This window comes from Chiloscyllium plagiosum, unplaced genomic scaffold (assembly GCF_037043375.1).
Source record: "Chiloscyllium plagiosum isolate Xiang-an unplaced genomic scaffold, Cpla_swu_hap1 HiC_scaffold_2, whole genome shotgun sequence".
NCBI lineage: Eukaryota > Metazoa > Chordata > Chondrichthyes > Orectolobiformes > Hemiscylliidae > Chiloscyllium > Chiloscyllium plagiosum.
In genome coordinates, this window is record NW_028270140.1 from 86,106,006 (window position 1) to 86,123,103 (window position 17,098).

General features: G+C 40.5%; 1 protein-coding gene across 2 annotated transcripts in view; it reads right to left on the reverse strand.

Annotated features, from left to right (window-relative positions):
• Window positions 1-17,098, reverse strand: part of LOC122560635 (tumor necrosis factor alpha-induced protein 8) — a 147,157-nt gene that overhangs the window by 48,325 nt on the left and 81,734 nt on the right. For both annotated transcript variants that reach the window (XM_087998339.1, XM_087998336.1), the window contains one exon: window positions 8,328-8,437. In XM_087998339.1, the coding sequence (XP_087854465.1) occupies window position 8,328 (1 nt within the window). In that variant the 5' untranslated portion in view covers window positions 8,329-8,437. The remainder of the gene's footprint in view (window positions 1-8,327; window positions 8,438-17,098) is intronic.

Consider the following 17,098-nt stretch of genomic DNA (forward strand, 5'->3'; position numbering starts at 1 on the left):
GTTTTTCAGGATGGTCGAGGGACTATCAAAGGAGCCAAGGCTTCCTTGCATGTTGACCAGGAAGCACTTCCACGATTCTGCAAAACTTGCCTAATGCCATTTGCCTTACAGCAAATGCAGAGGCAGAAATCAGAAGGCTGGAAAGTGAAGGATTGTCATGTATGTGGAACAGCCAGCATTGGTCATACCGAATATGAAGCCTGACAGGTCGATTCACCTGTGTGGGGGTTTTAAACAAACAGTAAACCATTTATCGAAGCTGAATAAATATCTAATCTCTCGCAGAAAGGATTTATACACAAAACTGGCAGGTGGGCTGTTATTCATAAAGCTGGACATGAGCCATGCATACTTGCAATTGTGGTTAATTGAGGATTCCCAAAAATATGCTGCAATTAATATCCATAAGGGTTTGAATCTATATATGAGACTCTATTTGGGGTATCCTTCCCCCAGCTCCAACCCCCCCCCCCCCCCCCCCCCCCCCCCGCCCCAATCATCTCTCCACCCTGAGGCTCCCAGCCTCATTCCTGATGAAGGGCTTGCCTGATAAGCACTGAAGATACTCGACAGGAGACAAAATATCTGCAAATCAACTTTGCAGCTTGGCAAACATACCCACAACTATGACAAATTTCTTATTCTTTATTGCTTACTTTTCTATCTATTATAGTGTCACCTGCAAATTTGGCTATAGTACCTTCTATCACTATAACCACACCATTAATATAGATAAGTAGTTGGGGTCTGAGTGCTAAACTCTTGTGGCAGCCCACTAGGTCCATCGTGCCAACCAGAAAAGGACTCTGTTTTCTACTGGTTAGCCAATACTCTATCCAAGCGAATATATTAGCCATAACCCCATATGATCTTATCTTGTATATTAACCTTTGGTGCAGCACTTTGTCAAATCCCTTCTGGAAGTCCAGATAAACTACAGTTACAAGAGCCCCAATATCAATTTTGTGTGTTTCATGTTTGAAGGACTCCAGTGAATTAGTCAAACGTGATTTACCCTTCATACAATGATGCTGATGAACCTCATTTTGATTTTCCAAATGTCCTGTTATTACTTGCTTAGGAATGGATTCTAACAATTTCCCAACAACAGATGTTAAACTAACTAGTTTATAGTTTACTAGTTTTGCCTGTCTCCATTTTTGAATTAGGTTGTTATATTTGCATTTTTCCAATCCACTGGAACTTTTCACACATCCAGGGAATTTTGGAATGTTATAGCCAGTGGATCCACTGTCTCTACTGTCATTTTCTTCAGGACCCTAGTATATACATCATCAGACCCTAGGGACTTTGCCTTCAATCGGAGTACTTTTTCCTAGTGATGATGATTGTTCTGAGTTCCTCCCTTTTTATAACCTCTGCATTCCCTGTTATTATTGGGATAGCATTAGTTTCCTCCACCATAAAAACATGTAAAATTCTGATTTAGTGGCTCCACTATGGGGGGAATACATGGCACAGTAACTATATGAAGTATCAAACTCTGGGTTTTAATTGACAGAAATAAAAGACAATTATGTTTTCACTGATATTGTCCTCACTTTGCCTAGGTGCATTACCATTGTTATATGCTAGCCCCTTCTTAGGGAATTCCTTAGGATTAAATAGATTAATGCACATACTTGTCATTACTCAGAATTTACTCAGAATGCACATACTCTACCATTGGTTCAGTACATTGGTACATCAAAAAAGTTAATCAGGGGATCCAAGATGGCGGCAACCCAGCAAGTCTGAGTCTATAGTGCTCTTCCCAGGACTTGGGTAAAGTGGGTCACCCACCCCCATCACACTCACCTAAACATTCATAATAGCTGTTTAATTTAATTAGTTGCTTAGTATTACATTTAAACAGTCTAATATTTAGTAAAAATGACCAAAGGGGAGGGACCCCGCAGCTCTCAGCAAGCAGGAACCCCTCCCCCACCCTCTCCAGCTGCAGCAGAGGCGTCCACAGCTGCCCCGGAGGACTTACCTACAGTGACAAGCCTTGTGGAGATGATCTCCAAGCTGGACGCGAAGATCGATGCTTTTCTCGAGGAGTCCCGAAGTCGATGGGACTCACTCTCGGCCGCGCTGCAGAAGCACGACCGAGACATTAAGGAGATCGAGCGCCGAGTTAGAGGGGCGGAGCTAAAGGCCGCAACCTCCGAAACTACAGCACAATCGGCCGTGGATCAGGTCCGGACTCTCGAACAGCGAGTCCGGACCTTAGAGAATCATATTGACGACCTCGATAATCGAGGTCGTTGAAAAAATATTCATTTGCTGGGCCTTCCCGAACAGGAAGAGGAAGGCTAGCTTACAGCATTCCTTGAACAGTGGCTGCCACAGCTTTTAAATCTGGAAGCTGGATCAGGCCAGGTAAGGGTGGAATGGGCCTGCTGGGTCGCAATACGCGGGCCCGGCTCGAACCAGCGCCCACGCCCGGTCCTGTTCCGGCTGCAGAGCTATAGGGAGAGGCAGATACTCCTAGAAGCTTCTAGAAATCTTGGAAAAGACCCCCAAGCTATGACCTATAAAGGATCCAAGATCATGTTATTTCAGGACTTTTCCCCAGCTCTGGTCCGAAAGAGGAAGGCATTCGACGAGGCGAAGAAGCGTTTAAGGGACTTAAATATTCAATACTCCTTACGCTACCCAGTGACGCTACGCTTTAACCATGAAGGATCCGTGCATAACTTCAGATCGCCAGAAAAGGCTAAGGAATTCTTGGACTCTTTTAGATAATGGATGTTGGTTTGCCTTTCCCCCCGCTTTGGTTTATATCCCCTTTTTTTTCTTTTTTCTTACCTTACTGTTTAATACTGTCATGAGGGGTGGGGAGAGGGATTTGATTTTCTCCCCCCCCCCCTGGGGTTGGTTTTTTTTTATTATTTTATGTATATATGTGAGTATGTATGTATAGGTGTGTATATATATATATATATATATATATGTGTGTGCATATGTATGTATGTATGTATATATATGTATGTGTGTGTGTATGTATATATATATATATATATATATATATAAAAAATAAGCCGGGGGGGGGTTTGGTTAGTATTGGTGGGGGGAGGTGGTTACCTTATTCTATTTTACCTCTGTCTTTAGGAGCGGGGTTGTTTTTCCCTTGTTATTTTGTATTATTATATTTAATTATTATTTGCTGAGGTGGCAATTTTGTAGTTATATGTTTATATATGGTATTAATATTACCAAATATATCCAGGTGTTGGTATGGATGGGGGTAGGGTGCTCACTGTTAACTCTAGCTTTGCATTATATTTTAATTCTCCTCATTTTATTGAGGAGCGCCTGGGTCAAGGGTGGGGCATTGGTTGGGAGAGGATATGAGGGACTTTTGGAGAGGAAGTGACACCCCCTGGGAACAAGGGGGAAAATCTCCACTTAAATATGTTTTATATGTTTTTTATTATTTAGGAATAGTTTTTTATTATACTGTTGTGAGTGTATTAGAGAGGCTTTATTTTTGTAAATTTTATATGCTCTACGCTTGGGATGTTCTGGATAGGGTTCCCCTCCCGAGGGGTCTCGGATTGGCCCAGATGATTATGGCTGATCAGTCGGTTAAGTGGTGCACTTGGAATGTCAAGGGGAGTAATTCGCCAATCAAAAGGAAGAAAATATTATCAAATCTTAAGAAGGAAAGAGTTGATATAGCTCTCCTACAGGAGACACACCTGTCAGATAAAGAACACTTGAAATTACGACAGGGTGGATTTGATCAGACCTTTTTTTCTTCTTTTAGCTCAAAAAGCAGGGGAGTTGTTATTCTTGATCGGAAGAATTTCCCTTTCAAAATCCTAAATCAGATAAAAGATGGATCTGTACGATATATTTTGATTAAAGCCCTTATAAATGGAGGGGAATATGGGATTTTAAATTTGTACTGCCCCCCGTCACACCCCTTTAAATTTATAACGGAAGCCTTTTCAAAATTGATGGCTTTTGGTGCCCGTCATACAATTATAGAGGGAGACATTAATTGTATTATGGATCCGGAAATAGATAGGATTCCCAAGAGTACTGCAGGATTATCTCCCAGATCTAGACAATTGGTGGATCTGAACAAAGAATTAGGATTAGTAGATGTATGGAGATGTCTTCATCCACAGGGCAAAGATTTTTCTTTCTACTCCAATCCACATAAATGTCATACCAGAATTGATATGTTTTTTGCCCCCTCGATTTTTAAAAATTCCGTATCATCCTGTAAAATAGGTAGTATAGCAATTTCTGACCACGCTGCTGTATATATGGAAACTAAGGCGAGGAACAATGGGACATCCCCTCGGCATTGGCGTATGGACCCCTTCCTAATGAAAGATAGTAAATTTGTAAAGTACTTTTCTCAAGAATTTAAAACTTTTTTAGAAATTAATTCAGGTACGGCTAGCAACCCATCAATGATGTGGGAGACCATCAAAGCTTACACGCGAGGTTTGATCATCTCCTACTCAGCGACCCAGAAAAAATTGGAGGGAGAACAACAGCGTCTGCTTGAAGCTCGCTTAAAAGCAGCTGAAACAGCATACACTGATAGACCTTCCATTATTAAATTGCAAAGGATTACGGCTCTTAGGACAGCTCTAAACACTACGCTTACCCAAACGGCTAAGAGGGAAATATTATTTGCAAAACAAAGGTTATATGAATATGGCGACAAACCGGGTAGATACTTAGCATTTCTTGCAAAGGATAAAAAGGCCCCTCAGACTATTACGTCTATCAAGGAAAGTACGGGTATTTTGACTCATGATCATAAAAAGATTAATGCGATCTTTAGAGAATTTTATTCTGAGTTATATAAATCGCAGGATTGTGAAGACAGGACTAGGAGGATGCAGTCATTTTTAAAAAATTTGACCTTTCCCGGCCTAACTCCGGAACAGGTATTGGTCCTAAATGCTCCTCTAACAGTCCAAGAAATACTTGATGCAATTAGGCAACTTCAGAGCGGTAAGGCACCGGGCCCAGATGGTTTTCAAGCTGAATTCTATAAAGAATTCACAGAAATATTGGCTGGTCCACTCATGGATATGTATAACTATGCATATAGTCAGGGCTGTCTCCCGCCTTCGCTGAAAGAGACTAATATCTCTCTTATCCTTAAAAAAGGAAAGGATCCAGAAGATTGTACATCATACAGACCAATATCCTTACTAAATGTAGATTTTAAAATCCTTTAGCATTGAGACTAGAAAGGGTACTGCCACATATTATAAAGGAGGATCAGACGGGGTTTATTAAGGGCTGTAGATCATCCAATAATATTAGAAGGGTTTTGAATATGATTCAAGCCTGTCATCAGGGAAAGATACCAGGAGTAGTAGTTTCATTAGACACGGAAAAGGCATTTGATAGGGCTGAATGGTCATATTTGTTTTACACATTGGAAAGGTTGGGCGTTGGACAGGTGTTTACCAAATGGGTCTCAACATTGTGTAGTGATCCCAAAGCAGTTGTGGTTACCAATGGATTAGGTTCGGATAGCTTCAATGTGGGTAGGGGCTGCCGTCAGGGATGTCCTCTCTCACCATTGTTATTTACGCTAATAATTGAACCACTAGCAGAAGCTATACGAGCTGATCCTAATATGATGGCCCCGAGGATTGGTACAGGTAAACATAAAATTACCCTTTATGCAGATGATGTTCTTCTATTCCTCAGTAATCCTCTGATGTCCGTACCTCGCCTAATCCAAGTTATTAATACATTTAGCACATTCTCAGGCTATAAAATTAATTTTTCAAAATCAGAGGCTATGCCAATGGGTGGCCTTGCTATGATATCCCACTTAGTGAATGGATCCCTTTTTCCCTTTCGTTGGTCCCTGGAGGGCATCTTATATTTAGGCATTTTTATTACCCCAGTATTTGGTCAGTTGTATAAGGCTAATTTTGTGCATTTACTGAAAAGGATAAGGCAGGACCTCCAGCGATGGGGAGACCTTCCAATTTCCTGGTTGGGTAGAATAGCACTAATTAAAATGAATGTCCTGCCCCGTCTCCTATATCCTATGAGAATGCTTCCGGTGATGCTGCCGAGGCTGGCTCTACGTAAATTATTTGGCTGGCTGGGTTCCTTTATCTGGAATCATAGGCGGCCCCTCATTAAGCTGAAGAAGCTACAGCTTCCACAGACAAGGGGAGGATTGGACTTCCCAGACTTTAGGAAATATCAGTTAAGTTCCCTATTAAGTTACATAGCTGATTGGGTCTTGTCTGATCCACAATCAATCTGGTTGGACATCAAGGCCTCTCAAGTAAAATACCCACTTATTAACCTTTTATTTTCAGACAAGAGGAAAATCATTACAGATCACTGCAAAAACCCTATAATACTAAATACAATTAAGGCTTGGAATATAATGCGGCAAAATGAGGGTAATTCACATAAAACATCCCCCTATGCGCCGATAGTGGGAGCATGGGGATTCCAACCGGGGTTTACAGATGCCAATTTTAAACTCTGGAGATCCAGGGGTATCTCATGTCTAGGGGACCTATTTAAAGATGGGGTCCTGATGTCTTTTGAACAGCTGCATCAGAAATTCGGATTACCTAATGGAGACCTCTTTCGATACTTCCAAATTCGAGACTATATACAGAAGAAGACTACGTTATTAGATAGTCTTTATAAATCAGATAGAGAATGTAGTGTCCTACGACCAGTGGGGGTATCTTCCGTCAGTACTATTCATCATTTACTACATGATGAAGTATCGGGAGATATGGATAATCTGCTTAAAACATGGGATCAGGATTTGGGACTAGAAATCTCTATAGAAACGTGGAATGATATTTGGGAAAATGCTAGAAGAATTACTATCTGTAACAGAACCCAGGCTATCCAGCTGAAGATACTTCATAGGGCCCATATAGCACCAGTTCGATTGGCAAAATTTAAGGCAGGAGCATCTCCAACGTGTCCCAAATGTAAAATAGAAGTGGGCACTCTTGTACATTGCCTATGGACCTTTCATAAGATCCGTAGATATTGGATTAAAGTAGCAAGTACCCTGACAGAAATTTTAGGAACGGAAATTAAAGTGGACCCTGTATCTCTCCTTTTGGGCTTTTCGAACTTTCCCTCCCTGGACATGTATGGGAAGAGACTATTTTCTATTCTCTCTTTCTGTGCAAGGAAAAATATTTTGGTGAACTGGGTGGCTGAGGGCCCCCCTGGACTTTCAAATTGGCACAGATTAATTATGGAATGTATTCCCCTTGACTTCCTTACAAACATGGTGCACCGAAAGACCGAATTATTTTATAAAGTATGGCAGCCCTTTTTGAATTACATAAATACAGATATTTCGGCTATCCTAACCAGGGCTTTTATTTAATTGAGATTACAAACCTGGCTGGTCTGGGGCCCCTTAGGAGAGGAATCCCGCACGAATACGGGTTTTATTACATTTGATGTTAACATATTCCGAGCATGTAAGAGACTTAAATATACACTCTGGTTAGTTGTAGGTTAGATTCGTAGATAGTTGAGTTTTGTTTTTTTTTCCTTTTTCGGTATTTTTTCTTTTGTTAAATTTTGGCTATTGTATATTTGATTTAATTGTATATCAATGTTTGTATTTGAGAATTTTGTTTATTTTTGTAAACTTGTAAAAATGTTAAATCTCTAATAAAAATATCTATAAAAAAAAAGTTAATCAAGTGCTATAGAGTAGGAAAGTCCTACATTTGATCGATGGTCAACCAAATGGTGATAATGTTAAATTAGCCCGGTTTAAAGAGAGGAAAATAATCGATGATTCAAGCTTTGTATCCAACAATACCTATTGGAAATGCACATGGTCAGCATAGGATCAGACTCACCTATGATCCCTTCCACATGATTAAGTACCCAGCTGACAGTCAGTGCCCAGACTCCCTATCCCAAATATTAGTGAGTCACTAGCATCAATGGAATCATACCCCAACACAAGTGACTCCATCAGGAAAGAATTGAATAAGGAGGTGATTAAAAAAAAAAGATTCAAAGGTGATTTTCATGTCATAGCATGCAGCATGGAAACAGGTCCTTTGGTTTAACTAATCCATACTGACCCCACACTAGAAATATTGAAAAGTACCAGCAAAGTTATTTGCTACAAGGGTAGAGCTCTCAAATTAATTCGATATGGTGATTTTTGAGAGCACAGACATTCTAGCAATTGTTTCAGCGCACAAAGTTCAGCATTCCCATAACCTAGTCCACACCTTAAAAAGCACAATTGTGGAAAAAAATGACTTTTGCACTAGTTCTGGTCACACATACACAGTAAATGAAAAATATCTTACTGTCAGGAGTGTATAGATGTGTTGACGACAATGCTGCAGGGTGAATGAAGTTCGCATATAAATGTCGATCTGTTTGCGATTGTTTGGCAGATCAAAACTGAAAGACAAAACTGAACAAAAACCTTAAAATTACACATCAAAATAGATATATTCCATTACATCTTTAATAAGATCAAAACCTGCAAACAGCTCATAAAATCTTTTATGTTTTGCCACCAGATGGCAATAACACATTTTCAATATAAAATACTGGCTAGAAATAAAAGTACATTTCAGTGGCTATAAATTACAGACAGAGTGTGTTGCAGAAACATTACACAGGCAGTATTTATGCTAATAAGTGGAATTAGTGGAAAAAGATCTTATTGCACTCAAATTCAAAGTAGAATGCAAATAATATGGAGTTTTTTTTATTGTGCTGCGATAAACAGATTAAAGCGAAGACAAAAAAAAACTCTTCATGAAACCGGTGGAACTCGTCAGTTTAATTGAAACACTTACAGTTTTTTGTTAATTGGAGCAAAAACCACTGGCCACATCACTGTCTTTCACTTAAAAACAACATTATTTGATTGCACTTCTATATAAATAGTGTAGACAGACAACAGACATGTAATTCTGAAAACTACAAATCAATGCAATTTAATAACACTGAATTTCAGAATTCTTTCCTAGTTATACAGAGATAATAAGTCAACTAGAATTCTTTAACAGTTGAATGTTGGTAGAAGTCCAAACAGTGTAGGAAACTACCAAAAGCTGGAGAAGCTCAGTTATTTTCCATTAAGACATTGGTAAATAGATATTGCTTGCATACATAAGGGAAAATTTTACTCACCTGTAAAGCCCAAGCTAAGGTTTTCAGTGACAAATTAATACCTATGCGAAGATGGAGTCACAGTAAGAAAAACGATAATGAGGGTGTCACATATGAATATTAGAGAGGATTACTCAGTTGTATCATTATGTCTTTATGCATATGGTCCTTCTGTCACATTCCTGCCCCTCCCCCATTTCAAACACACCCTCATCAGGGCCTGCTGTATTGCAAGAATTACTTAACATTTCTTGAAAATAATAAAAGACAGAAATCCTTGGTTTTTCCTTTGATAATTTACACACTGTCTCTTGTAAAGGACTGAAGAACTTGTAAAGTTACTTCATCTTGGATGAAAAGCTTCTGCTTGCAATGTATCAGAATATGAAGTAATATGAACCAAACAGATGTGAATTTATCTACAAATTATGAAGTACCCCTTATCATGGCACACAAAATATAGGCAAAGTTTGTTTTCTTCTGAAGGAAAGATACTGAATATAAAATATTCTCATTACTACAGGAAACCAGTAATGATGATTTTTTTATAAGTACAAGCACTGATAATCGTGCCAAGCAGTACATTTTATAATTTTGATGTAACCACATACACTTCTAAGAAATTTTCTGTCTGCATTTGAAACTAAAGGGCTGAACAAACACAGTAATGGAGCTGAAGGTGTCTGATGTTACAGAACATTATTCATTATATCAAGTACCAAGGGAATTCAATTAAGAGTTTTAGCTGGAGATCTCAGCTGTGGAGTTACACGTATTACTAACTGTAGCCGCGTACTGAATGGTTGAGGCTGCAGGAGCAGAATGAAAACTTATCACCATGGTGCTCTTGCATTTGAACTAACAGCATCAGCAGCAACCATCCAGACTTTGAAGGTCTCACCCATTGTGATGCATGTGGCATTATTTGAAGATTCAGTAATAAGAAAAGACAAAAAGTGAAATTCTCACAAATACAATTTTTGTTGCCCTACATTCCCCTGGCATACATAAATCTCATTAGTTTTTTTGTGCCAAAACAATAACAGTTTTTTTAACTTAAACTCTTGAGAACTAGTTCTTTAATGGCATTAGATAAAACCATTGAGTGATGAATACTTGCTTGTATCATAGCAATAGTATGATCGAAAAGGCCAATCTGTCCAATTCTAAGAATACAATGTTTGTTCTCCTAGACTCAACAGAGTTGGTTTTGTTCAAGCCAGTCTCAGCAACCCTCATCAAGTTCAAAGAAATTACTGAAATTTATGGTTAGTTAGTTATGATGAAAGGACAAGAACTAATTAAGTTAAATCATACATGTGTTTCTCGAAGTTGACATAGCAGTGTAGCATAACTTGTAAGTTCTAGCAATTATAATGCGATTAAGCAAGATTTAAGATGCATAGGATGGGGAAGGAAACTGCAGGGGATGGGCACACTTGAAATGTGGAGCTTATTCAAGGAACAGCTACAGCGGGTCCTTGATAAATATATACCTATCAGGCAGGGAGGTAGTTGTCGAGAGAGGGAGCCATGATTTAGTAAAGCAGTTGAAGATCTTGTCAAGAGGAAGAAGGCAACTTATGTCAGGATGAGGCGCGAAGGCGCAGTTAGGGGGCTTGAGAGTTATATAAATTAGCCAGAAAAGATCTAAAGAGAGGGCTAAGAAGAGCCAGGAGGGGACATGAGTTGTTGGAGTATAGGATCAAGAAAAACCCCAAGGCCTTCTAGAGATACATCAAGAATAAAAAAATGACTACAGTAAGATTAGGGCCAATCAAAGATAGTAGTGGGAAGTTTTATGTGGAATCTGATGACAAACGGTTAGCACTTAACGAATACTTTTTGTCAGTATTCATATTGGAAAAGGGCAATGTTAGTGAGAACACGGAGATATAGGCCACTGGATTACATGGGATTGAGGTTGACAAAGAGGAGGTTTTAGGAATTTTTAAAGATCTGAAAATAGATAAGACCCCTGGGCAGGATGGGATTTACCTCGAATTCTCTGGGAAGCCAGGGAGGAGATTGCAGAGTCTTCGACTTCGATCTTTATGTCATCACTGTCAACAGGAGTAGTGCCAGAAGAAGACTAAAGGATTGCAAGTGCTGTTCTCTTATTTAAGAACGGGAGTCGGGACAACCCTGGTAATTATAGGCCAGTGAGCCTTACTTTGGTTGTGGGTAAGATATTGGAAAAGTTTATAAGAGATAGGATTTATAATCATCTGGAAAGGAATAATTTGATTAGGGATAGTCAACACGGTTTTGTGAATTGTGTCAACACAGTTTTCTTTGAGAAGGTGACAAAACAGATTGATGTGGTGTGTATGGACTTCAGTAAGGCGTTTGATAAGGTTCCACACAGTAGGCTATTGCACAAAATACGGAGTTTCGGGATTGAAGATGATTTAGCAGTTTGGATCAGAAATTGGCTAGCTGAAAGAAGACACAGAGGGTTATGGTTGATGGGAATTGTTTATCCTGGAGCTCAGTTACCAGTGGTGTGTCACAAAGGTCTGTTTTGGGGCCACTGCTGTTTGTCACTTTTATAAATGGTCTGGAGGTGGGCATAGAAGGATGGGTTAGTAAATTTGCAGATGACACTAAGGTAGGCAGAGTTGTGGATAGTGCTGAAGGATGTTAGGGGTTACAGAAGGACATAGATAAGATGCAGAGCTGGGCAGAAGTGGCAGATGGAGTTTAATGCGGAAAAGTGTGAGGTAGTTCACTTTGGAAGAAGTAACAGGAATGAGAGTACTCGGTAAAATTCTTGGCAGTATAGATGAACAGAGAGATCTCTGTGTCCAGGTGCATAAATCCCTGAAAGTTGCCACCCAGGTTGATTGGGTTGTTAAGAAGGCATATGGTGTGTTGACATTTATTGGTAGGGGGTTGAGTTTCGGAGCCACGAGTTCATGCTTCAGCTGTACAAGACACTGGTGCGGCTGCACCTGGAGTATTGTGTGCAGTTCTGGTCACCGCATTATAGGAAGGATGTGGAAGCTTTGGAAAGGGTTCAGAGCATATTCACTAGGATGTTGCCTGGTATGGAAGGAAGGTCTTATTCGGAAAGGCTGAGGGAACTGAGGCTGTTTTCATTGGAGAGAAGAAAGTTGAGAGGTGACTTAATCGAGACGTATAAGATAGTCAGAGGTTAGATAGGATGGACAGCGAGAGCCTTTTTCCTCAGATGGTGATGGTTAGCATGAGGGGACATAGCTTTAAATTGAGGGGTGATAGATTTAGGACAGATACTCGGGGAAATTCTTTACTCAAAGTAGTTGGGGCATGAAACAGCCTGCCTGCAACAGAAATAAACTCGCCAATGTTAAGGGCATTTAAATGGGCATTGGACATACAGATGGATAATACTGGAACAGTGTAGGTTAGATGGGCATCAGATTAATTTCACAGGTTGGAGCAACATCAAGTGCCGAAGGGCCTGTACTGCACTGTAACGTTCTATGTTCTATGCAAGACAACATTGTAAAATTACTTTAAGGGAATACTGCACAATGAATTCACTCCATATTCAGTATTTGAATCCTACAAAGTAGATGGTGTACTTTTATACTTCTCCCTGGTAAACAATTGCTTTAATCTGTCCTCATAACAAATTTCTCATTCCTAGAACCATGCTTTTAAATCACTTCTGCACTCTCTCCAGTGCGTGCATTCACACCTTTGTTATAACGTAGGGCCCAAACTGTATGCAATACTCCAGGAGAGGTCTAACAGCATCTTCTACAATAATTATGAAAGGAAAATAATGCCATCTCTAGTATAAAGTGGCAGTTGGCTACTGTTTTCAAACATGACTGTCTATGATCTGAAGCTTGGCAGTTCCAGAATTTTGATTCAGCAACAGAGAAAAAATGGCAAGTCAGGATATGGAGAATAAAAATAAGGACGTCTTACTAAACTAGTCAGACCAGAAACAAAAATCAGAAATTGCTGGAGAAACTCAAAGAGCCTAGCATGATCTGTGCAAAGAAAGCAAAGTTAGTGTCTAAGATCTGATGATCCTTCTTCAGAACTTATAGTAGCTAAGAAAAGATAGTGCATACACAGGTATCAAAGAGTGGGGTTGGAAAAAAATTAACCTAGTTTTCCAATCAACTTGTTCAGAGAAGTTATTATATACATCTGGAGCAGGTGGGATTTGAACCTGGGCCTCTTGGTCCAGGGTAGGGACACTACCACTGCACCACAAGAGGGTCTATTATAAAGTGTATTGCACCTGGTATTCCCAGGCAGTCTCCCATCTAAGTACTAACTGGGCCTGAGTCTGCTCAGTTACTGAAATCAGATGAGATGAGGTGTTTTCAGACTAGTATATGGATGGGTGGAGGCGGAATTCAGAGAGAAAGACAGAGAAAGACAGTTTGGCAAGATGGTAGAAAGTAGTAAACCAAGGAGGAAGAGAAGCTGTTAAATGGGGGCTATAAGTAACTGAAAATGAGTTGGTTGTGCTGAAAGCAGCTTATAGAATGTGGTGCTGAAAAAGCACAGCAGGTCAGGCAGCATCCGAGGAGCAGGAGAATCGACATTTCAGGCTGGAGCCCTTCATTAGGAATGAGGCTAGGAGCCTCGGGGGTGGAGAGACAAATGGGAGGGGGTTGGAGCTGGGGAGAAGGGAGATGAGAGTGCAATAGATGGAAGTGAGTGTAATAGTGATAGGTCAGAGAGGAGCGTGGAGTGGATAGGTGGGAAGCAAGATTGACAGGTGGGACAGGTCATAAGGACGTACATGCCAGAATTGCAGCTATTTGGAGAAACTTGACTGAAGGTATGGTTAATCTTAGAGCACAAGTCTTCAGCATTATACCTGAGTTGGAGTCTGCATCCACAGCTTTTGATGTATCCAGTGCCTTCAGTCATTTCTTGATACTATATGGTGTTCACTGGGCTAGGTTCTGCTATATTGAAGATTGTGAACTTTCATGCAATATTCTTCCATTAGTTGTTTAATGTTCATTACCATTCTCAGGTGGATGTGGGAGGGCAGTAGAACAATGATTTTGTCCATTGTGGTGGGAATACGTAGCTCTGTCTTTGTCATGCTGCCTTTGCTGTCGAACATTCATTTTATGTTTTGTCTGAGCTGCATCAGGTTGGCACTTCAATTTAAGGCTCACCTAGTTTGTGTAACCTGCATGCATTATTCTTGACATTAATATGGTATTAGGAACAACTTCGAGCAAGTAATCACATGTGCACAGCAAATGGCTTATGGGGCTTTTAAGGTCACTTGTGGCATGCAACTAAAGATTTGCATGTTGAGCAAAAGCATAAATATTCTCGCACATATATGCACACTCTAGCTTACAAATTCTGCAAGAACCCTATCAAAAGGACTAGAGGTGTAGTTAAATAGTTAATAATAGGGATTGTAGACCAGATGTCAGCTTGTTCCTCCTGCTTTTCATTCCTTATCAAACTGTGCCAGGTAGAATACTCTCACACTGGAATGTTCTTGGCCCCAGGTTGTGACTGCCCAGTGGCTAATAAGCAGAGAGAAGGGAAACATATTCACCTTGTCCAGGGAGCAAGTGGGTTCCACTTGGAGTTCCATGCCAGTTTCAGGTCTGGATCTCTGAAAAAATTCTACTATTGAACTGAACAACTTGCTGAGGCTGCTTGGCACAAATAAATAAAACTTTGTGCCAACGGCATTGTACACTTATATGAGGAACAAAAGGATGGGTAGGGCCAATCAGGGATAGTGCAGGGAGCCCGTGCCTGGAGTCGGAGGAAACAGAGAATGTCCTTAATGAATAATTTGCTTTAGTATTCACTATTGAGAGGGACCTTGTCGTTTGTGAGGACAGCGTGAAACAGGTTGATACACTCGAATAGGTTGATGTTAAGAAGGAAAGTGTGCTGAAAAATTTGAAAAAAACATGAGGATAGATACGTCCTCTGGGCCAGAAGGAATATACCCAAGCTTATACACTGGCTCAGTGGTTAGCACTGCTGCCTCACAGCACCAGGATCCCGGGTTTGATTCTAGCCTCGGGCAACTGTCTCTGTGGAGTTTGCTCATTCTCCCTGTGTCTGCATAGGTTTCCTCTTGGTCCTCAGTCCAAAGTGTGCAGGTTAGGTGAATTGGGGTAAATGTAGAGTAAGAGGGGCAGGGGAATGAGTCTGGGTGAGATACTCTTCAGAGGGTCGGTGTGACTGGTTGGGCCACATGGCCTGTTTATACACTGTAGGGGTTCTATGAAATGAGGGAAGAGACTGCTGCATCTTTGGTAATGATCTTTCCATCCCTCACTATCCACTGGAGTAGTGCCAGATAATTGGAGAGTGGCAAATGTTATTCCCTTGAATCCTGGGAATTATAGACCAGACAGTCAGTCAGTCTTACATCTATAGTGGGCAAATTATTGGAGAGGATTCTGAGAGACAGGTTATGATTACTTGGAAAACCATAGTTTGATTAGAGATAGTCAGCATGGCTTTGTGAGGGGCAAGTCATGCCTCACAAGCCTTATTGAATTATTTGAGGATGTGACAAAACACATTGCTGAAGGTAGAGCAATGGATGTTGCGTACGTGGATTTTAGCAAAGGTTTGTTAAGGTTCCCCAAAGTAGGCTCATTCAGAAAGTAAGGAGGCATGGGATACAGAGAAATCTGGCTGTCTAGAAACGGAATTGGCTGGCCCATAGAAGACAGAGGGTGGTGGTAGATGGATAGTATTCAGCCTGGTGACAACGGTGCGCCAGGGATCGGTTCTAGGACTTCTGCTCTTTGTGATTTTTATAAATGACTTGAATGAAGAAGTGGAAGGGTGGGTTAGCAAGTTTGCTGATTACGCAAAGGTTGATGGAGTGGTGGATAGTGTAGAGGGCTGTTGTAGGTTGCAATGGGACACGGACAGGATGCAGAACTGGGCTGGTAAGTGGCAGATAGAATTCAATCTGGAAAAGTGTGAACTGGTTCATTTTGGAAGGTCAATTTGAATGCAGATTACAGGTTTAAAGGCAGGATTCTTGGCAGTGTGAATGTACAGAGGGATCTTAGGGTCCATGTCCATAGATCATTCAAGGTTGCCACCCAAGTTGATAGGGTTGTTAAGAAAGCATATGGTGTGTTGGCTATCATTAGCTGGGGGATTGAGTTTAAGAGCCGTGAGGTTATGCTGCAGCTCTATAGAGCCCTGGTTATACCACACTTGGGATATTGTGTTCAGTTCTGGTCGTCTCATTATAAGAGGAATGTGAAAGCTTTAGAGAGGGTGCAGAAGAAATTTACCAGGATGCTGCCTGGACTGGAGGGCATGTCTTATGAAGAAAGAAAGATTGAGGGAGCTAGGACTTTTGTCATTGAAGTGAAGAAGGGTGAGAATGCGACTTGATAGAGGTGTACAAGATGATGAGAGGCATAGATAGAGCGAATAGTCAGAGACCTTTTCCCAGGACAGAAATAGCTATCACAAGGGGGCATAATTTTAAAAGTAATTTGAGGAAGGTTTATGGGAGAGGTCAGAGGGAGGTTCTTTACACAGAATGGTGGTGCGTGGAATGCAATGCCAGTAATGATAGTAGGGTCAGATACATTAGACATTTAAGCGACTCTTGGTTAGGCATATGGATGATAGTAAATTGAAGGGTATGTCAATTAGTTTGATCTTAGAGTTGGATAAAAGGTCAGCACAACATCAAGGGCTGAAGGGCTTGTACAGTGCTGTAATGTTCTATGTTCTACCTGTTTAAAGCTCTTTGAAACAAGTCAAAATGGGAGAGTGAAATCAAAAGAAACAAATAAGTATTGAATGTGTGCAGAATCTGAGATACCTCACAAAATCTTTTCGTCTGGTGAATTTGATGTTGGCAAAAACAATGGGCACCTTGCATCAACAGCAGTGGTCTTAATTTTGCATTTGAAAGTGTCCAATTGTAAAAGCCAAAATGCACATGTGAACAAAGGGCCAATATCAGTGTGAG